At 49.4% G+C, this 22621-nt stretch overlaps 1 protein-coding gene across 1 annotated transcript in view; it reads left to right on the forward strand.

Moving 5' to 3' along the window:
* The first annotated feature begins 711 nt into the window (after positions 1-711).
* Positions 712-22621, forward strand: part of DISP3 (dispatched RND transporter family member 3) — a 30370-nt gene continuing 8460 nt past the window's right edge. The window contains exons 1-12 of the mRNA XM_042953193.1: positions 712-1807; positions 2733-2952; positions 12315-12451; positions 13326-13460; positions 13765-13925; positions 15177-15316; positions 16268-16416; positions 16639-16800; positions 17794-17955; positions 20161-20274; positions 21047-21183; positions 22256-22440. Coding sequence (XP_042809127.1) covers positions 712-1807; positions 2733-2952; positions 12315-12451; positions 13326-13460; positions 13765-13925; positions 15177-15316; positions 16268-16416; positions 16639-16800; positions 17794-17955; positions 20161-20274; positions 21047-21183; positions 22256-22440 — 2798 coding nt within the window. The remainder of the gene's footprint in view (positions 1808-2732; positions 2953-12314; positions 12452-13325; positions 13461-13764; positions 13926-15176; positions 15317-16267; positions 16417-16638; positions 16801-17793; positions 17956-20160; positions 20275-21046; positions 21184-22255; positions 22441-22621) is intronic.

The raw sequence follows: 22621 nt of genomic DNA on the forward strand, positions 1-22621 counted from the left end.
ACTTAGCATAACACTCTCCAGTTCCATCCACGTTGCTACAAAGGGCCATATTTCGTTCTTTCTCATTGCCATGTAGTATTCCATTGTGTATATAAACCACAATTTCTTTATCCATTCATCAGTTGATGGACATTTAAGCTCTTTCCATAATTTGGCCACTGTTGAAAGTGCTGCTATAAACATTGGGGTACAAGCGCCCCTATGCATCAGCACTCCTGTATCCCTTGGGTAAATTCCTAGCAGTGCTATTGCTGGGTCATAGGGGAGATCTACTTTAGAGTTGCTAACTATAAGTAAACGTGATGGCAGTGGAGTAACGCCTCCTGTTGGCCATGAGTTCTAGAATCAAAGCATGAAGAGGAAGTTGAGAAATCGTGTGTAGTCAGAGTCCACCCCCACCCCCCCCCCCCCCCGCCCCAGTATCCCTTACACAGGGAGGAATGTCTCTTCTGTTTGCAAACGGGCTGTGATTCTCCCTTTCCTGTGGCCTCGAAAGCCAAGATCTAGTTGGGGGAGGTGATGGACCAGTAACATATTTTTCTTTGTTTCGTGTACAAGTGATGAAGTTCAGTTGAGTTACATGCCCACGCGATGCAATTCCATCACAGTATTTGTGGACGGGGCTAATACCCAGGGCTGGGCGACTGCAGCCACAGGACGCCGTCTTCTCCCTCTCTCTAGCCTGCTGACCCTCTCCCTCTCCTGTAGGCTATGGACTCGGAGGATGACCCCTTGCTGCAAGACGTGTGGCTAGAGGAGGAGCAGGAAGAGGAGGAAGCAACCGGTGAGGCCTTTAGGAGGGCCCAGAAGCCAGGGCCCCGAGCTGGGAAAGGAGGGCAGTGTTGCTGGAGGCGTTGGACCTTGCCTTCCCGGCCGCCTGCCTCGGGCTTCTGGAGCACCCTGGGCTGGGCTTTCACAAATCCCTGCTGTGCAGGGCTGGTGCTCTTCCTGGGCTGCAGCATCCCCATGGCCCTGTCGGCCTTCATGTTCCTCTACTACCCGCCGCTGGACATTGACATCTCCTACAACGCCTTTGAGATCCGCAACCATGAGGCCTCCCAGCGTTTTGATGCCCTCGCGCTGGCGCTTAAGTCCCAGTTTGGTTCCTGGGGGCGCAACCGGCGCGACTTGGCTGACTTCACTTCTGAGACGCTCCAGCGCCTTATCTCAGAGCAGCTGCAGCAGCTGCATCTGGGCAACCGTTCTCGACCGGTCACCAGGCCCCCACGGGCAGTCTTTGCGGCCCCAAGGCGTGGCCCAGGCATATCCCCGGACACTTCCGCAGACCAGAAACCAGCAGCCAATCGGAGTGGGCGTCTTCGGTGGGAGGCCCCAACCCTGGTGGATCTGGCAGCCAACCAGAGTGAAGGCCCAACGAACCAGGGCATGCAGAAGAATGGACGGTGCCAACCCAGCACCCCGCCCCGTGCTGTGGCTGCGGCCAATCAGAGCCGAGTCCGCAGGGGTGCCTCGCGCTGGGACTACTCACGTTCTTATGTGAGCGCCAACACCCAGACGCATGCGCACTGGCGCATTGAGCTCATTTTCCTGGCCCGTGGGGACGCAGAGCGCAACATTTTCACCAGTGAGCGGCTGGTCACAATCCACGAGATTGAGCGCAAGATCATGGACCACCCGGGCTTCCGGGAGTTCTGCTGGAAACCCCATGAGGTGCTCAAGGACCTTCCACTAGGGTCCTACTCCTACTGCTCCCCACCCAGCTCGCTCATGACCTACTTCTTCCCCACTGAGAGAGGCGGCAAGATCTACTATGATGGCATGGGCCAGGACCTGGCCGACATCCGGGGTGAGCAGCCTTGTGTGTGGCTGGGGACACAGCCTGCTGGGGAGGGCCTTGTAAGGGGTGGAGCCCTTGGGTGGGTGGGGCTTGTAAGGGGCGGGGCCTCAGTGAGGCTGAGGGCGGGTCTTCATGAGATTGAGAGAAGGTACTTTAGAGACCCATGGGAAATTTGGCCATGGACTCACACCTGAAGGAGAATGGGGTGGGACTCCGCTGTGGGCAGACTCAGGCTCGAGCTGCCTGCTGGGCGTGACCTGAAGGTGATACAGCGAAAGACTGGCAGCAGGGTAGGATGTGAGATGGGATCTGAGAGAGGCAAGGAAGGTTTGGGTGCAGACCTGGATTGTGGAAAACTGGCCAGTTAAAGAATGGGTGGGGTAGGGCTTGGGCATGAGTTTGGTTAGAGGGAAACCCAGGTGTGGTTAGAGGACCGGGCATCTAATCAGAGGAAGATAAGGGAGAGAGACAAGTTGAAGGGAGACCAAGGCGGGGTTAGTTTGTAGTAATTTAGGGATGAGACTTGAAAGGTGGGGTGGGGCTAGAGAATGGTCGTGGGGTGGGGCTTGGGTGCTTGGGTGTGCCTTCTAAGGGGCACACGGGCAAGATTCTAGGCAGATGAATGGGGACTGTAATGGAAAGGTGGAACTCGAGGGCTGCAAAGACTGAGCCTTGGAATTAGGTGAGGTTCACATGCAAATAAAATGTGAATTTATTGGAGGCTGCCTGAGCAGGTTTGGGGGACTGCTGCTCTTGGGCAGTGAGTTCTTTAAACCGTTGCTCTGTTCCATTTGAGATAGCTGGAGGCAGCCTGAGGGGGAGTGCCACCTCCTTAGAAAGGAGTGAGATTAGCAAGAAGGACAGGATGATGTTGATGGAGGGCTGTGGGGAGCTGCCCTCTGAGCTCCTTGGGCCACCACCCCTGCCCCTGCAGGCTCCCTAGAGCTGGCCATGACTCACCCCGAGTTCTACTGGTATGTGGACGAGGGCCTCTCTGCAGAAAACCTCAAGAGCTCCCTACTGCGCAGCGAGATCCTCTTTGGAGCACCCCTGCCCAACTACTACTCAGTGGACGATCGCTGGGAGGAGCAGCGGGCCAAGTTTCAGAGCTTTGTGGTCACCTACGTGGCCATGCTGGCCAAGCAGTCTACTAGGTAGGTAGGAGGTCCAGCTGCACGCAGTGTCTGTTTGTCCTTGTGTATATCAGGAAAGGGCTGTGTTAGGGTAGGAAATTGTCTTTCGAGTGTTTCTTTCTCATAAACCCCAGATCACCTCCCCTGAACCTTCTCCCTAGGAAGTCTTTCTTCCTGAATCAGGGGCAGAGCCAGATACATCCTCACTGTCACTCTGACAGCTCAAAAAGCCCCTTTTCTTGATCAGTGCTGATGGTTAGTGAACATGAAAGCTTTGGAGGAGGTAGGAAATCCCAGGGCTTTTGCCTAAGAAGTCTTGGATATTGATTTTTCTCCTGAGATGGTGCCTGGAGGGCTTTCTGGAAAGAGTACTGACCAGGGAGTATTGGCCTGTCTGCCTCGTCTACCCAGAGAGAGAGTTGGCAAATATGCCTCTACTTCTCTGGGCCTCAGTTTCCCTACTTGTAGAATGGGGATGATGAGTCCTGATACCTTCTGGAGGCATTAGGAGGAGGTGAGCCAAGAGATGTGAAGGTGCTCTCAGGTAGTGGGTGCTTTGGTTGTCCTCCAAACCTTGGGCTATGTGTCTAAAAATACACGTAGGCCCCTCCTCACCCAGAAAGGGCATTAAATAGTTCATCTATCAGTCCTGATGGGCAGTAACTGTGATGCTTCTCAGTCCCCTGCCCTGACAGGCCAGCTCCAGGCAAATGAATCATTCTGCCTGAAATACCCTTGTTCCTTCCATTACTCATTCATTGCATTGAGCAACAACTATGATAATCAGAACCAACATTTATGTGGCACAGTGCTGGTATAAGCCCCTTATACACACCATCTCATTTAATTCTCAACACCGACCCAATGAGGCAGGTGCTATTATGATCATCTCCATCTTATGGTTGAGGAAATCGAGGCACAGCCCTATTAAGTGAGTTGTCCAAATTATAAAGCCCATAAGTGGTGGGATTGGCACTAAAAGCCAACCTTTCCAATCCAGAGCCCTTACCCCTTTTGTTTTTATGCCAGTCGCTGCACTAGGAACCTTCTCCTGACCCTGCTTCTTTGCTAAACAAACCCCTGCTCATCCACTAAGATCCAGCCTGGGCGGTTTTTCCCTGAAGCTGGAGTGAAAGCCCACTCCACCCCCCTTCCACCATGCCCTTCCTTCTCACTAGAGGAGGAACGAAAGAGCATACATGAGCTTTGGAGTTAGATATGTCTAAGGTCACATACCGGTGACTTAGTCCACTTGGGAGTTTCCATGAGCTCTTTCACCTCTCTGAGCTACAATTTCATCATGGCACTTGTCAGTCTGTATTTTAGCTGTTTAATTCCTTGTCACTCAAAGTGCATTCCTCAGATCAGCAGCATCTGTTTCACCTGGGGGGTTGTTATAAATGCAGAATCTCCAGGCCTTTCTTGGACCTACAGGATCCTAGATGACTTGTCTGCATGTTAAAGTTTGAGGAAGGTTTAGTTTCATTATGTTTCAAGAGAGTGTGAGTTTGTTGCGGGCTGGGATTGTTCCTGGCTTCTTTCTATAGGCCTGGTCCCTAGGACAGTGCCAGGAACCCCTTAGTAGGAATTTATCTTGGGCATGAATGAGTGGGTGGGTGGGGGTGGATGAACAAATAGAGGTGTTCCAGAGAAACGTACTTGGCTAGGGTGGGAAACTGGGAGGGGCTGCCTGCAGGAGGATCTTTAGGGTTCAAATACCAAAAACTACCACTGCGTAATATGTTCAGCTGTTAAGACAAAACCTCTGCCTGGGTAAAAAAGCCTCTCTTCCCGTTCCCATTACTCTAGAGCTTCATAGGAGCAATGAAAAGCAGAGTCCCTATAGACTTTAGTATCTTCTTTTGGAATAATTGGATCTTTTTACTACTTTATGACTGGTTACCCAAGAGATGGCAACATGCACCTTGACTTAACTACAGAATAATACAAATGATCACTTTCACTACATCTCTGATAATATTAGAATCTTAGAACATGTTCACTGCTTTTATACCCTTTAGCCTTTTGCATTTTGTTGCATGCATTTTAATTCTAGATACATTGAAGCCCCGCATGATATCACATTATTTTACTAAGTCAGTACTCATTTATATTTACTCACATATTTACTTTTGCTGTTGCTCTTCATTACTTTCTACAATTTCATGTTTCCCCCTAGAATCATTTTCCTTGTATCTATAGACCTCTTCTTAATAGTTTTTTAAGTGCATATTTGCTGAGGATAAATTCTGTGTTTTTGCCTAGAAAACATCTTTATTTTACTTTCATTTTTGAAGTATATTTCTGCTGGTATAGAATTGTAAGCTGGTAGTTATTTTCTTTTAGTACTTTAGAGCTGTCAATCCATTGTGTTCTGACTTCCATCATTCCTGTGGAAAAGTCAGCTGTAAATATTTTTGTTGTTCCTTGGAAAAATTGTCTTTTTTTTCTCTGGCTGCATTTAAGATTTTTCTCCTTGGCTTCACCAGTCTTACCATGAGTTATGTAGGTGTAGTTTTCCTTGAATTTGTTCTGCTTGGGGTGCACAGAACTTCTTGAATCTGTAGATTGATAACTTTCATCAGTTTGGGGAGTTTTCCTGGCTATCACTGCTTCAAATATTGCTTCTACCTCATTCTATGTTTCTTTTCCTTTTAAGATTCTGATTACACAAATGTTAGATTTTTTTTCACTGAGTCCCATGTGTTTTCAGGGATCTTGTCTAGGTTTTTTATTTTTCATTTCTATGTTTTGGTTTTTGTTACTTTCTATGTTTCATTTCTTTCTGTGTTTTAGATGTTCTAGTTCACTGATCCAGTCTTTTGTTATATTTAATCTGCCACTTAATGTCTGTTGACATTTTAATGGTATGTTTTTCTGTGGAGAATTTCCATTTGATTCTTTGTTATTTATCTAAATCCCTGGTGAAATTCATCATTTTATTTATTTTGTCCATAGTATCCTGTCTGTCCTTAAACATATTATTATTATTTTTTAAATTATCATTATTTTAAAGTCCTTATCAGCCGACTTTCAACATAGGAATAAGCTGTGGATTTGTTTCTGTAGTCTGTTCTTTCACTTGGTTTTTGGTCATGTGGTCATGCCTATGAGTATGCCTGGTAATTTTTATTGAGCGATAAACATTATGCATAAAAAAAACAAACAGGTCCAGGTGATATTATTTCCTGCACAGAAAGTCTATCATTCCTTCCACTAGGCAGACAGAGTTGTGACTGATCACCTTAAGTAACCAACCATTTTGTTGAGTCAAGGCTGTTTTGCAGCCCTGGAAAGTCTCAGTCTGCCCCTTGTTTGCCCTTGGTTCTCTAGGACTTTCTACTGGGAGTCTGGTGTATTCTGCAGAACTCTTTCCCCTAACAAGTTCCAAACTCTAATCTTTGTTTCTCAAAACTACAAACACACACACACACACACACACACACACACACACACACACACACACCAACAGAAACTCCATGCCACGTTTTTAAAGAAGCTTTCTGCTTAGGTTTCTAGCCTAATGCTTCATGCAGCTCCAGTATTTAACCAAAGTGCTGAGGGGAAACTCTGCTAGTTCATCTGACTCCTAGCCTCGATTTTCACATCTTTCTGCCTGTGTTCAGAATCAGCAGATGCCTCCAGGGTGAAAATAGCTGTAGAACGGCTTACCTTTCCTAGGTTCTTCCCTTTATGGAATCTTTCTGGAGTCCCTCTACTTCTCATTACTTCAGGAACCTTCTACTGTCATCAAACAGATGATTTCTGAATTTTATCTTTTTAGTAGTTCTTGGCAGGAATACTTGTCTTCCATGAACTATTCCTTTATACCTGAGAGTGAAAATTGGGGCCTGTGTCTTTTTATAGCCAGCAACTAAAATAGGACCTGGAACTTAGAAGGCACTCTATAAATGCTGTACGAATGAATGAGTAGAATGAATAACAATTTCTTGGGGCTCCTGAGTAGCTCAGTCGGTTAAGAGTCCAACTTGGAGTCAGGTCATGATCTCATGGTTCATGAGTTCAAGCCCTGCATCAAGGCACTCTGCTGTCAGCACAGATCTGCTGCAGATCCTCTGTCTCCCTCTCTATCTGCCCCTCCTCCAGTTGTGCACTCTCACTCTCTCTCTCTCTCAAAAACAAATAAACATTAAAAAAATTGTTTGAATTTTCAGTTGTCTACTCTAATGAAAGATCAATTGATCTATATAACTTAAAAAGTAGATAATTCAGAGATCTTTTCTATTTTACTTTTAAGTGTTCTGTTTTTAAAAACAGCTTTATTGAGATGTAATTGACATACAACCAACTGCACATACTTAAAGTTTACAGTTTGATTAGTTTTGACACATGTATATACCATGAAACCTTCACCATAATCAAGATAGTGAACATATCCATCGCCCCCAAAAGTTTCCTCATGTCCCTTGGCTAATGAGTCCATCCTGCCTCTTCTTGCCTCTCCACCCCTACCCCAGGCACCACTTTCTGTTTTCTATTACTGCATACTGGTTTTCATTTTCTAGAATTTTATATCCATGGCATCATATAGTATACACTCTTTTGGTTGACCCCTTTCAGCCTAATTACTTTAAGTTCTATCCATGTTATTGCAGCCATTGATAGTTTATTATTTTTAGATGCTGAGCAGTAACCCAGTGTATGGAGATGCCACATTTTTTAAAATTTTTTAAACATTTATTTATTTTTGAGACAGAGTGAGAGACAGAGCACAAGAAAAGGAGGGGAAGACAGAGGGAGACACAGAATCCGAAGTGAGCTCCACGCTCTGAGCTGTCAGCACAGAGCCCAACACGGGGCTTGAACTCACAAACCGTGAAATCATGACCTGAGCTGAAGTCGGTTGCTTAACCAACTGAGCCACTCAGGCACCCCAAGATGCCACATATTTTTATACAGATATCCAGTTGTTCAAACATCACCTGTCAAAAGGATTATTCCTTCAACAAAGATTGCCTTTGTACCTAGGACAAAAATCTATTGTTCATAGATATATAAGTTAATTTCTGGACTCTCTGTTCTGTTCCATCAATCTGTTTCTTTATTTGCACATGAGTACCACACTGCCTTAATTTTGGTAGCTTTATACCATATCTTGTCTTTATACCAAATCTGTTAAGCCTCCCAACTTTATTCTTTTTTACAGTTATTTTAGTTATTTTAGGTCCTTTGAATTTCTATTTGAATTTTAGAATTCACTTGTCTGTTTCTCCAGGAAAAAAAAATGTCTGCTGGGATCTTGATTATGGCTGTGCTGAATCCATAAATCAACTTGAGAACTGACATCATAACAATATTGAGTCTTCTTACCCATGAATGTAGTATATACATCTTTTGTCAGATGTATCCCTATTTCATGTTTTTATGCTGTTGTAAATGGTATAATTTTCTTAATTTTAATTTTCAATTGTTCATACTAGTATATAGTAATATAATTGATTTTGTATCCTGTAACCTTGCTAATCTCCCTTAGTAGTTCTAGAAGTTTTTTGGTAAATTACATTAGATTTTTTACATAGTTAATTATATCTTATGCTAATAAAACCAGTTTTACTTCTTCCTTTCCAAGTTAGATGCCTTTTATTTTTCTTTCTTGGCTGATTGCACTAGCTAGAACCTCCAGTATAAGGTTGAATAAAAGTAATGAGAGAGGACATTCTTGTCTTATTCCTAATCAAAAGTACATAGGGTTTTTGTAGGTGTCCTTAATCAGGTTAAAAAGGCTCCCTCTATCCCTAATTTGCTGGTAGCTTTTTTTTTTTTAATCAATAATGAATATTGAATTTTTTCAAATGTTTTTTCTGTGTCTAAAGAGAGATCATACAATTTTTCTTTTTTGGTTTAATGTAGTGAATAACATTGATTGAGTTTTTAATGTTAAGCTAAGCTTACATTCCTGGGGCAACCCAAGCCCCCCCAGCTCTTGGTCATGATATAGTTTCTTTTTTATATAGTGTTAGATTCTATTTTGTATTTTGTATTCTGTTTGTATTTTGTGTTCATGGGCACAATATGTTCAACATAGATATTGGGCTGTAGTTTCCTTGTAATGTATTTGTCCTATTTTGGTATCAGGGTAATTCTGCTATTATAGAATGAGTTGGAAAGTATTCTCTTTAGTGTTCTGGAGAGTTTGCCTAGAACTAGTATTCTTTCTTCCTTAAATATGTGATAGAATTCATCAATAAAACTGTCTGGGCCTGAAATTTTCTTTATGGGAAGAATTTTTTAATATACATAGATAGGGCTATTAAAGTTAGCTATTGCTTCCTGCATGAGCTTTGGTAGTTTTGAGTCTAACATTAAATCTGTCCATTTCATTTAAATTGTCAAATTTGTTGGTAGGAAGTGGTTCATAATATTCCTTTACTATCTTTTAAATATCTGTAAAACTGTAGTGATGTCACATCTTTCTTGTGTATTTTCTCTTTTTTCATGATCATTCTGACTAGAGGTTTATCAAATTTTTTTTAACCTTCTCAAAGAACTAGCTTTAGATTTCTCTGATTTTTTTTTCTATTGGTTTTGTTTTGTATTTCATTAGCTTCTCTGATCTTTGTTATTTCCTTTTGTCTGCCTACTTTACATGTAATTTTTATCTTGTTCTACTTTTTTGAAGTAGAAGCTGAGGCCATTAACTTGAAATGTTTCTTCTTCTCCAATACAGGCATTTATTGCTATAAATTCCCTTTTGGTACTGTTTTAGCATATCCCACAGATTTTCACATGTTGTGTTTTCATTTTCATTCAATTCAAAATACTTTCTATTTCCCCTTCGATCTCTTTTTTGACCTGTGTGTTATTTAAAAGTATGTTATTTAGTTTCCAAATATTTGGGAATTTTCCAGATATCATTTTGTGGCTGATTTTTAATTTAATTCATTTGTGGTCAGAGAACATACTTTGTATGACTTCAGTCCTTTTAAATTTAGTGAGTCTTGTTTTTGGTCCAGATTGTGGTCTATCTTACTAAATGTTCCCTTGTGCACTTAAAAAGAATACATATTCTGCTGTTGATGAGTGGGGTGTTTAATAAATACCTATCAGGTCAAGTTGGTTGATTGTGTTGTCTTGATGAATCAAACGTTTTATCATTTTGAAATTGTCTTCTTTATCCCTAGTAATATTCTTCGCTCTGAAATTTATTTCATTTGTTATTAATATAACCATTCCAGCTTCCTTTTGATTTGAGTTAGCATGTCATATATTTTTCTTTTTTAAATATTTTAACCTATTTGTTTCTATGCTTAAAGTGGGCTTCTTGTAAGCTTCTAGGTCTTGCTTTTTTTAAAATCTAGTCTGTCTCTGCCTTTTAATTGGGGTGTTTAGACCATTTATAGGTAATGCAGTTATTAATATGGCTAGACTTAAGTCTCTCTTTGTTCCCCTTTTCTTTTCTTTTGCCTTCTTCTGGACTGATTCCATGTTTTTTTATTATTATGTTTTATTTCCTTTGTTAGTCTTTTTTTAAAGTTTTTTTAACATTTAATTATTTTTGAGAGACAGAGAGCAAGCAGAGGAAGGGCAAAGAGGTAGGAAGACACAGAATCTGAAGCAGGCTCAAGGCTCTGAGCTGTCAGCACAGAGCCCAATGCAGAGCTCAAACTCATGAACCACGAGATCATGACCTGAGTCGAAGTAGGACACTTAACTGACTGAGCCACCCAGGTGCCCCTCATTTGTTAGTCTTTTAGCTATAACTTTTTATTTTAATGGTCGCTTAGGGTTTATAGTATATAATCTTAGATTATCACAGGCTACCTTCAGATGACATTTTACCACTTTGTGTATAGTGTAAGACACTTCCAGTAGTATGCTACCATTTCTTTCCTCCCAGCCTCTATGTATTGTTCTCATGTATTTTATTTTCATGTGTGTTATCAACACCACACTACATTATTATTTTTGCTCAAGTGGTCAATTATCTTATAAAGAAACTTAAATAAGCAATAAGAAAATATTTTATATTTGTTCATATCATTACCATTTTTAATCCATTTTATTCCTTTGTATAGATCCATATTTCCATCTGTTATTCTCTTTGTACCTGAAGGATTTACTTCAACATCTCTTATAGTGCAGGGATCCTGGAGATTAATTCCTTCTGCTTTCATGTATTACTGGGGCGCCTGGGTGGCTCAGTTGGTTAAGTGGCCAACTCTTGGTTTCAGCTTAGGTCATGGTCTCATGGTTTCATGAGTTCAAGCCCCACATCAGGCTTGGGATTCTCCCTCTCTCTCTCTCTCTCTGCCCCTCTTCTGCTCATGCTGTCTCTGTCTCTCTCAAGATAAATAAACTTTAAAATTAAAATAAAATAAAAAATGAAAAAGTCTTTATTTTGCCTTTGCTTTTGAAGTATATTTTTGCTGGGTATAGAATTCTGGGTCGATGTTTTTCCCAATAGGTAAAAGATGCTGCTCCATTATTGTCTCACTAGCACTTGTTTCTGATGAGAAGTCTCTCTTATTTTTGTCCTGTATGTGATGCGCCTTTTTCCTCAGGCTGCTTTTAAGACTTTCTTTTGGTCACTGGTTTTGAAAAAATTTGGTTATGATGTGCATTATTGTCATTTCATTTCATTTTTTTTTTTTGTACTTGGAGTTTGTTGCTCCAGCTTCTTAAATCAGTGGGTTTATAGTTTTCCATCAAGTTTGGAAAAATTTCAGCCTCCTTTGGGGAGCCCCATAATCTATGTATAAGGTTACACTGAGACCCAGCAACTCTCAAGGCCGTTAGTCAGGATAACCATAGGGCCCATTTTGCTTCTCATCTCTCAAGAATCATCATCCTGTGTTGTCTCATGTCCCGATTCTTGTTTTATATAGTTTCTCTTATTTTTTTGTTAGTTTTATGGGGAGGGTAAATCTAGATTTCATCTTATCACTGCATCGTGTCCAGAAGCAGATATCACTCCTGTTTGTATTTTAAAACTCTACTTGACCAGCCCGGTTAACATTTTTGTTATTATGAAGAATAGCTTGTGTTAAGTGCACACTGAATAGCAGTGTAAAACTGCATAAGTGGAAGCTGGTTTGAATTTAGAATTTTGCAGTGAATAATTGAGTATTGGGAAATGATGTAGTATTTGACTATAATTGATTATTATCTGTGTTGAGCAGGGTCTCAACCTTGACTGTACGTTTGAATCACCTGGGAGATTTTTAAATACTGATGACTCAGCCCCACCCCAGAAATTCTGGTTTAATTTGTCTAGAGTACGGCCTGGGCATCAGGAGTTTTGGAAGCCCCCAGGTGATTTAACATGGAGCCAAGGTAAAGAGCCCTGTGGGGGTGGGTAGCTCCTGCTCCTCTTCCAAGTATCAACAGTACAACCCACTTCTGTCTTTCCTCTCCCCTTCCAGCAAAGTCCAGGTTCTGTATGGGGGGACAGACCTCTTTGATTACGAGGTGCGCAGAACCTTCAACAATGACATGCTCCTGGCCTTCATCAGCAGCAGTTGTATTGCTGCCCTCGTCTACATTCTCACCTCCTGCTCAGGTAGGCCTCCTTGGAAGGCCCAGCAGGAGCCAGCCCCTTTCTCTCCTTCCTGTGTGCTCCTGTCCGGCCAAAGCCTGCCTTCTCCAGAATGCCAGAAATCATCTCAAATCCATTGCGTCAAAGGAATCTGGGGAAGGGTGCTCAGAAATCACCTTCCAACCCCAGGCAGGTGGACTGAGGTCCAGAGGCAGTTTGGGCCATACCTGAGGGCCCCTGCTCCTGGGACCTCACGTGGTTAACCTTTTGCCCTTTGACCATCGTTTTCTTGCTAAAAATTTGGTTTTGGGGAGTCTGGAGTACTGGACCCTTCTTTATGGATTATTCTGTAGCCTGTTTTACAGTCCCAGTGCAGCTGCCCTTCTGTCCCCAAGGTCACTTTAACAGCATCATCTTTCCATGTACCCTGGCTGCTTCTCACTGCATATACAGTGGGTACTCTCTATTGCCCAGGTGAACAACAGATTAGTAATACCTTCACAAATGGAAAAGACACTCATTCGTCCATGTAACAAATATTAATTGGGCACCAACTATGTGTCAGATGCTCTGAGATGCCAGGGATACAGTGGTGAATATCACCAACACATTTCCTACCCCCACGGAACCTCTAGTCTACTGGGGTGACAGATGTTAAACATATAATAATTCCCTACTAGCGATTGAGGTAGGTTCTGCAAAGATGAGGGCCTATGAACCACCTACTCAGGTGGCTTCCTCTGCCACTCGGGCTCCTGCCTGGCCCCTTCTTTCTGGGCGTGAGAACTGTGCAGGGCACACCCAGGGTAGTGCAGGGCTGCCACAGGACCCAGCTGTGTCCCTGAAGGGTGTGTGTTCTGCTGGATCCTCCCACTGTATCCCCTCTTGCCCTGCCCAGTGTTCCTGTCCTTTTTCGGGATTGCCAGCATCGGCCTCAGCTGCTTGGTGGCTCTCTTCCTGTACCATGTGGTCTTTGGAATCCAGTACCTGGGCATCCTCAACGGGGTGGCTGCTTTTGTGATAGTGGGCATTGGTGAGTTGTTTCTGTGGCATGGTGGGAAAGGTGGAAAGGAGGCCAAGATCTGGAAACAGGGGCCTCGTTCTGGAGACGGGGGCTGGGGAGGGCAGGGAGAATGAAGGGCAGGGCTTGGATTTCGAGTGGGTAGAGCCAAAGTTGGATGGGTCTTTCCAAACTCCAGACTGAGAAGGAGGACTCCCCTGAAGCCTGACCTCTTGGGGCAGACTCAGGATTGGGCTAGGCCCAGCTTGGGCCTGATTCTGGATATAGCAAAATGATCCTGAGCCTGCCCCTGCTGGCCTGGGACTCCCTCCCATAGGTGTGGACGATGTCTTTGTATTCATCAACACCTACCGCCAGGCCACCCACCTGGAAGACCCACAGCTGCGGATGATCCACACCATCCAGACGGCAGGCAAGGCCACCTTCTTCACCTCCCTGACCACGGCCGCTGCCTATGCAGCTAATGTCTTCTCCCAGGTGCGAGACTGCCTTTGTCCCTGGCCCCGCCTCCTCCTTCCCCCCACCATGAGCCCTGGACTCTGCTCCTCCCACATGCCCCACATAGCTTTTGCCTCAAGGCACTTGCCATGTCCCTAGACACCATTCTGGCTACTAGTCACCATTACCAGAACTTAACAAATGGTAGTCATCCAACTTCTGCCCTGAAGGGTATGTGGCAATTTCCAAAGCTCTTCCACATTTAGTTTTCAAGACATAGGACGAAGGTACAATTACATCCTTATTTTCCAAATACAGAAACTGAGGCCCAGAGAGGTAGAGCAACTTCCCCAAGGTCACACAACTGGTAAATGGTGGCCTATCAAGTCCCCTGACCCTCCGTCTAGAGCTTTTTCCAACCACCGGCTTCACACTGTGTTGTCACCCCTCTCGCTGACGTCCCTCTCCCCTGGCCCCATGCTCCTTCAGGCCTCTGAGTTGAGCTCAGGAGAAGGGTCTGTGTTGGGGCCAGGGCCTTGGTGCTGACAGAATCTGAAAGGCAGTGAGCCCACCTGAGCCTTCAAAACATTTAATGACCTGGGCCGCGTGTCTCATCGAGAAACCACTAGATGCTTTGGGATTATCCAGGCCGTGCTAGAGAACTGCATCCAGAACACAGACAGAGCTGGGCTCTAGTTCCACCTTTGTGATGGGCCACGTGACCTCCAGACCTCTCTGAGCCTCACTTCCCCCCTGTGTAGCTTATTCAGAGACTAAAAGGAGATGATTGTCCCAAGTTTTTCACAAACAGTGAAGGCTTGTCTGCTGTTGGTTACAGTTTCCTTCTGAGCGCCACATCCCTGTGAGGGTCCCTGGACACCCTGGAGCACACCCGTTGTTCCTCGGCCCCAGGAGCATATGTGAACATTCTCTTCCTTACCCTCATTAACACACGGCCTGGTGTCTAACGTGCTGTCTTCCTCTGATCGTCAGTCGCTCCTGGAATGACTGCTATCGAGCACCTGCTCTGAGTCAGGCACCGCTGTGGCCAGTGGGCTGCAGCATGGACACCAGCCTCCGACCCAGAGCTAGGAGTGTCCCTCCCCTGCTGGGTCCCCTGACACCAGCCCTTGCCTTTTGACGTCCTCCTAGTTCCCGTGGCTGGCAGCCTGGCAGCCTGAGCCTCCTCATCCCGTCTCGTTCTGGAGGTGGTCCGGCTGCAGGGTCTCAGACTCCCTGGGCTCCAGGCCTGACCAGCCTCACATCCCACCCTTGCCTCTCCATTGCCAGATCCCGGCCGTCCATGACTTTGGCCTGTTCATGTCTCTCATCGTGTCCTGCTGCTGGCTGGCTGTGCTGTTCACCATGCCTGCTGCCCTGGGCATCTGGAGCCTTTACATGGCACCGCTGGAGAGTGCCTGCCAGACCAGGTGAGCAGGTGGGCAGAGGCGCGGTGGGGAGGGGGGCGAGGGGGAAGGGGCATGTCCTCTGGGGCCACTCAGCATACCACCTTCTCTTCTACAAGCTCTGTGATCCTTTATTGAGCACCTTCTGTATGCCCAGTTCTATGCTGGGTGCTACCGGGGGACCAAGGAAGGAGAAGAGAACCCTCCCTGATAGTCACCATTTGTGATTACCTGCTCCGTGCCAGGAAGTGGGCAGAGCACTTTTGCACAAGACCTTATTCCCACCGCCTCCCCGTCCCCGGGACCCTCGGAGCTGGGTTCCCTTGTTTTGCTGGTCTTACCCACAAGGAAACAAGGGCTGAGAGAGGGTGGGTGACATTCTCAAGCTCCCCCATTCAGTAGGCAGCAGAGCTGAGATTAAAACCTCGTAATCTGACCAGACCCCATGCCCAGGTGCCATACTAAATGTCCCCAGGCTTCTCCTCTTGGTGGAGAAACATATTTAGACACAGTGAGCTGTGTGCAGACGTGAACGGGTCAGGGCCACGGTTGCTGCCAGAGGTCGGGGGGTTGGGGTCTCACGGCCCGAGTGGTGGGGCAAGGAGGGAGAGCGGGGGAGGCCACATGGGGTCTGGCCTGGGTGGCTGGCTGGGCTTGGGTGCTGGGAATGACAGGGGCTCTGGGCTTGGGGCAGGGCACACCAGGGCGGGGGTCCCTCTCCCTGGGTCATGGCTGCTGTCACCCTTTGTCCAGAGGAAGGGGGGCACCGAGGGTCTGGGGGGCAGATGGCACCGGGAAGGAACCAGGCAACAGGCTCCTGGGAGTCTGTGACGCGTGTCCTCGGGAGATGTCCGCAGCAGCCTGAGGCCCGGGCTCATGTGGTGGGCGGAGGCTGGAGGTGAGGGGGGGCTTGCCCCACCCTCCTGGCACACCCGGGCCCTCGGGGCTCACCCCTCTCCCCGACTCTGTCCGTAGCTGCCACCAGAAGTGTGGCCGCAAGAGCTCCCTGCACCTCCCTGGGGACGTGTTTGCTGCCCCTGAGCGGGCTGGGGGCAGCCCCACCCAGGGCCCCATGCCCTACCTCGATGATGACATCCCCTTGCTGAATGTGGAGGAGGAGCCAGGTGAGTTCCGGCACAGGCCTGCCCTGCTGACCCTGGCGGGACCCAGGGCTGTGTCTGCCAGGGAGGTCACTTTCGACGAAGTGATTTGAGGACAGGCGGATCCTGATGGCCCTTGGGGATCCCCCTCGAGCATTTGGACTTCCCTAGGGAGGGCGGGGACGTGGGTGGGCTTTGATGGGTGTCTGGGCCAGGCCTCTGATGGGCCGTTGTTCTGCCTGGCAGTGTCGCTGGAGCTGGGAGACGTGTCCCTGGTGTCTGTGCCCTCGGAGAGCCTACAGCCAGCACCCGACAGGGGCAGCCGGGGCCAGCTCATTGCCCAGCTGCAGGAGTTGCTGTACCACTGGGCTCTGTGGTCAGCCGTCAAGAGCCGCTGGGTGATCGTGGGTAAGTGGCTCTCCACCCTCCTTCCCCTGTGTCTTGCGGTGGGATCCCAGCCCCCTCCTGCAAACGAACCTGGGTTAGTGTCTCACTCTCTGGGCCTCCCCACTTCCTGTGTAGAATGGAGCCGGTCCCACAACAGCTGTTGTTTATTAAGCATCTACTATGCGCCAGTCATCATGCTGGGCGGGAGAGCAGAGCCCCCAATGCTTGGGCTCCAGAGTCAGACCACCCAGTCAGACCAGTCAGCCACCAACTGGGTGACCAGCCAGTAAGGCTGAGCTGTGAGTCAGTCTGAGCCTCACTTTCCTATCCTGTTTCTGAGGAGGAGAATAGCATCTATCTAGGGGCGCCTGGGTGGCCCAATTGGTTAAGCATCTGACTCTTGATCTCAGCTCAGGTCGTGATCTCACGGTTCCTGGGTTGGATGGAGCAGCACGTCGGGCTCTGCACTGACAGCGTGGAGCTTGCTTGGGATTCTCTCTCTCTCTCTCTCTCTCTCTCTCTGTCTCAAAAATAAATAAATAAACTTAAAAAAAAAAGAACAGTATGTATCTAATAAGGCAGTCGTGGGGCAAGTAGAGAACTCAGCCGGGTGTGTGGGGTGCAGTAAGTGCTCAAGAAACATTCAGTGCTGCCGTTATGATAACGATTGAGAGTATTTAAGGTTGTATATAACCAAGCACATGTGCCAGCTCTTTACCAACTGTTAAGTGCCCTAAGGTAGTGGCCGATTCTTATCCAGGAGTCTGAGATCGCAGCTTATAGCCTGATCTCCAAATGACACAAATAACATCCATCCCCCCCGACCCCCCCCCACCCCACACCAAGGACGAGTCCCTGGCAAGGCTTCACCCCCAGGCCGGCTCACCATACCTCTGCCAGCTCCCTTGGGCCCCCGCCCCACCCTGCCACCCCACAAAGGGAACAGCTCTCACCTGGGGCTGTGGGTGCCTCCTGCGCCCTGGCCCCACCTAGCGCGGCGTCCTCTCCTGGCAGGGCTCTTTGTCTCCGTCCTCATCCTGTCCCTGGTGTTTGCCAGCCGGCTCCGCCCCGCCAGCCGGGCCCCCCTGCTCTTCCGGCCCGATACCAACATCCAGGTGCTGCTGGATCTCAAGTACAACCTGAGCGCTGAGGGCATATCGTGCATCACCTGTTCAGGTGAGAGTTCCGTCGGGGTGTCCCCTGTGGCTCCCTGCTCTCTTTGGAGTTTCGGGTCTCCAAGACTGTCAGCCTGAGAGATGTGATGTGTCCAGGCTGTCCGTCACCGTGCAACCTCAGCAAACCGCTGAGCCTGAGTGTTTCCGTGTTTCCTGAAACAGGTATTTACTGGGTGCTGGGGAGACCTCAGTGGGCAGGACAGGCTTCCTGAACTCAGGGAGTTCATTCGCCTGCCAGGGGCTAGCGTTGTAATAGTGGATCTGAGCTGTGATGGAGGAAGAACAGGGCACCTGGGGAGCTCGAGAGAGAAGAGAAGAGAGGTGGGCAAGACCAGGGCCAAGTCTGAGAGAGGCAGCCGCGGGAGCTAAGGCCAGCCAGGTAGGTGGGGCCACGGTCTGGAGGGCTAGAGCGAGGAGTCTGCATTTTATTCTAATTGGCAGGGGGAGCTAGTGGAGGGTTTTGAGCAGAGTAGGGCTGTGATGGAGGGCGCTGTGTGGAGGTGAACGGTAGGGCCAGGGTGCAAGCTGGCTGGGAGACCAGGTAGGAGGCCGGTGCCCTCATCTGAACTTGAGATGGTGGGCCTGAGGCCAGCGTGCTTATGGGGGCAGCAGAGCCACGAGATTTTTAGGAGGTGAAAGCCATAGGATTTAGGGATGGAGTTGGTGTCAGGGATGAGCAAAGAGGTGAGTTAAAGATGTCTCCTCGCCTTAGAGGTAGTCTGGTCCAGAGGAGAGCCTGAGGTCAGGGTTGGGGGCAGGGGAAGTTGGCCAGTCGGTTAGAACCAAAGGAGAAGATGCTTGGGCAAGTGCTTCCTGCTTCTAGGAGAGGATCCGCTGACCGCTCTAATTGCCTTCGTTTAGTTAGGGCGGTGTCCGTATTAACCTGGCCTTCCCCTTGGTATTGGCATTAGCCAAATGCATGATAATTGAGTGTGGCTCAGGGAGGTGCCTGAAGAGCCCCTCCTAAGTTGGAGCCAACCCCCTCCCCCCCACTCCCGCCACATCCCCGGCTCCTCTCCTGCCCGCCCGGGCACATGCATCAAACTCCATTACTACTGCCGCTATGAGGCCACCTGCCATCCCTCAGGGCCCGGAGTCAAAAAGCCACATCCACTACCATTTCACAGATGGACAAAACCCAGGATAGTGCCAAAACTCCTGGAATCATCTGGAGAAGGGCCAGGATGCCAGCCCAAGTCCAGCCCCCAGCCCCTTGTAGCTCTCAGCATTCTGAACTGCCTCTCAGAGGGACCTGTTCATGTTGTCCCAAAAAGGGCTTGCAGGGCCAACAAGACTGGATCTGAATGAGGCTCTGCCTCTCACTTCCTTTGCGGGTCACGGCACCTCCCTGAACCTCTGCTTTCTCCTTTGTCAAGCGGGGTTAATGATAGCGACCTTCTAGAATTATTGTGAAGATTGCATCTTTGAAGGTGTCAAATTTCTCTCATTAGAAAACAACGAAGAAAACAGAAAATTCATCCGCAGTGGTTGAGGCAAAACGAGACAGTCCCCTGTCATCTGTGCTAGTTGATGACGTTCCTTTTCTAATTGTTCCCACTAATTGAGCATTTATCACGAACCAGACATGTAGCCAAGTGCACGAGATGCAGCACCCCGTCTGGTCCTTCCACCACCCTCTGGAGATTCAGGGTCACCCCGTTTGCCAGAGCAGGGACGTGAGGCGTGGCGAGGAGGACGAGGGAATGCGTCCGCATGTCTTTCTCTGGGTGGAGCTGACAGGTGCCTTTCTTTCACCTTAAGATTCCTGCGAAATCAGGGGCGCCTGAGTGGCTGAGTCGGTTAAGCATCCAACTTTGGCTCAGGTCACGATCTCGCAGTTCAGGAGCCCGAGCCCCCACGTCGGGCTCTGCGCTGACGGCTCGGAGCCTGGAGCCTGCTTCACATTCTGTGTCTCCCTTTCTCTCTCTGCCCCTCCCCTGCTAGAACTCTGTGTCTCTGTCTTTCTCTCTCAAAAAAAATAAACAAAAAAAATTTTTAAATAAAGATTCCTGCAAATTCGATATTTGGCACTTTTTCAGTTCCATCCCATTTCTTTCAGACCCCTGACACCCCTCCCCCTAAGCTGAGAGCCCTGAGGCCCACGTCCCTGGGGCTGTTATCCATCCCAGTCTCTGCCCTCCCCTGCCAGGCTCAGCCAGGGAGGCCCTGTGTCCCTAATGACGTGTGGGGTGGGGGGGGGGGGCAGGTCTGTTCCAGGAGAAGCCCCACAGCCTGCAGAACAACATCCGGACATCCCTGGAGAAGAAGAAGCGGGGCTCAGGGGTTTCCTGGGCCAGCCGGCCTGAGGCCACCCCACAGGGTAAGTGGGGCATGTGTTCTGGCTGGGGTGGGGGCTCTGGGGGATCCTGCCTGGTGCTGGGGTGTGGAGGTCCTGTGGAGATAGATGACATTCATTCCCTGGGTCTCCTGGGAGAACAACAGTCTGTGTTCTTGGGGTCACTGAGGAGGGGTTGGGTTGTGAGGGGGGGTGACCTCAGGGCCCCTCCTGCCAGCACCGCAGCCAGGCTCTGGTGCCCTAGGAACCCGCTATGCACCAGATCCACCCTGAGTGTCTGGGGGAGGGCAGGGGTGTCCTGAGCCCTGGAGGGTGGCTCATCCCTGCCCGGGTCTCTGTCACAGATGGGGTGCTGGGACACGTGTAGGAATCAGCCCCCACCCTGGGGCAGTTCTGTGTGTCCTCGTCATCCCCTGGCTGTCGTCACCCCTCTGTGCCTACCACTGTCACTCCCAGCTCCGGCCCCGCCGCTCAGCCCGCGCCCTGCCCTGGGTGGCACTGCCCACACTGCTTGCACCTCGTCACCACGATCCGAACCATCGCCGTCACTCCCTCCACCTATGCCGCCACCCCATCCTGGTGACCGCTGCCACCTCCCTTTCATCTGTGCCACCAACCCATCCCCGCGTCCACCACCAGCATCCCCAGCTTGCCGTGGGCTCGGTCCAATAGAGAGGCGCAGAGCCAGCATTCAGAGCTGAGCCCTGATGCGGAACAGAGAGCGGGCTGCTCCGGGGTCAGGGAAGCCGGTCAGGGTGACTGTCCACCCCTCCTCCATCCTTCGTTTGCCTCCCAGACTCCCCAGGCACCGTGTATGTCTCCAAGGTGAAGAGCAAGGGTCACCCGGCCGTGTACAGGTTCTCCCTCAACGCCAGCCTGCCTGCCCCTTGGCAGATCGTGTCCCCCGGGGACGGGGAGGTGCCCTCCTTTCAGGTGAGTCCGGGCTGCCGGGACTTGAACCGCGGCTGCCGAGGAAGGTGGCACTGGCCATGTAGGGAGGGGGAGGCGGGGTCTGCGAGGACGTTGCTGCTAGAGGCAGATGAGGACCCTCTCCCAGCCAGGTCTGTGGCACCTACAGAGCGCGGACAGCATGGGCTCCCAAGTCAGCCAGACCTGGGTTCGAGTCCTGGCTCTGCCGTCTGTAATCTGGGTGTCTTCGGGCAGCTTACTTAGTCTCTCTGAGCCTCAGTTTCTTCATCTGTGAAACAGGGTGTGTAAAGCACAGCCAGGGTCGGAGGTCCACGACGTGAGGCCTGCACGGCATGTAGCACGTAAGACGCAGCAAGTGCTGCTCGGCAAGTTACATGTGGTTCTTGGCAGCCGCTCCCGCACCCCAGCAAAGAGCCTCTGAGGGCCAACCCAGGCCCTGTCAGGAGTCCTCTGTGTTTCTCTGACATGTTACACCCCCTGGGGGACGTAGTTACCTACGTCAGTTCCTGTGTTCAGGCTTTATATTTCCATTTGAAAGATGCCTGTGGCGTTTCCTGACCCTGAGCCTTTGCACTCCTGTTCCCACTGCCCAGAAAGCTTTCCTTCCAGCTTAATGCATGGCAGGCCCCTCACCGACGCCTCAGCGTAACTGTCACCTCCTCACGGCCCTGTGCCGGGGCACTTCTCGGTTCGCCCTCCTCCTCCCCTGCCCGTTTATCCCGTGTCTTATCATCCTGACTCTTTAATTCACGGCCCCTGCAAGAACCCAAAGCCATGGTGATCGGCAGCCCCCCGGGGGGCAGGGACCAAACCCATGTTGCTGACTACTGTGTGTTCAGGGCCTGGCACACAGTAGGTGCTCAGCTACAGAAAAGGGCTGAGGCTCAGACAGGGAGGGAAGGATTTGCCCAATGTGCAGACTCGAACCCAGGCCTCCTGAGCCTCTGTCCCCAGCTGTGGGGGCGGGGACGGGGTGGAACCAGCTTCAGGGGGAGGGCGCGGAGCCTGAGGCCGGGCCCAGGCCGAGGCAGCCCCCCGGAGTCACGTGTCTTGTCTCTGTCGCTCCACTGCCTAGGTGTATAGAGCGCCTTTGGGTAACTTCACCAAGAAGCTGACCGCTTGTATGTCTACAGTAGGGCTGCTCCAGGCGGCGAGCCCCTCCCGCAAGTGGATGGTGACAACCTTGGCCTGTGACGCCAAGCGGGGCTGGAAGTTTGACTTCAGCTTCTACGCGGCCGCCAAGGAGCAGCAGCACACCCGGTAACAGAGCATCGCGGATAAGCCGGTGTCCGCCAGCCCGGCCCCCTTCTCGCCAGGGATGTCAGCAGACGCCTTTAGGAAGCCCCTGTCCGCGTGCACACACGCGTTCAGGTGGTTCTGTGCCCGGGACCGGGGCGCGGGGAACCTGGGCGCAGAGGACGGCCCGTGACCTGCTCTGCCG

This window comes from Panthera leo, chromosome C1, assembly GCF_018350215.1.
Source record: "Panthera leo isolate Ple1 chromosome C1, P.leo_Ple1_pat1.1, whole genome shotgun sequence".
Taxonomy (NCBI): domain Eukaryota; kingdom Metazoa; phylum Chordata; class Mammalia; order Carnivora; family Felidae; genus Panthera; species Panthera leo.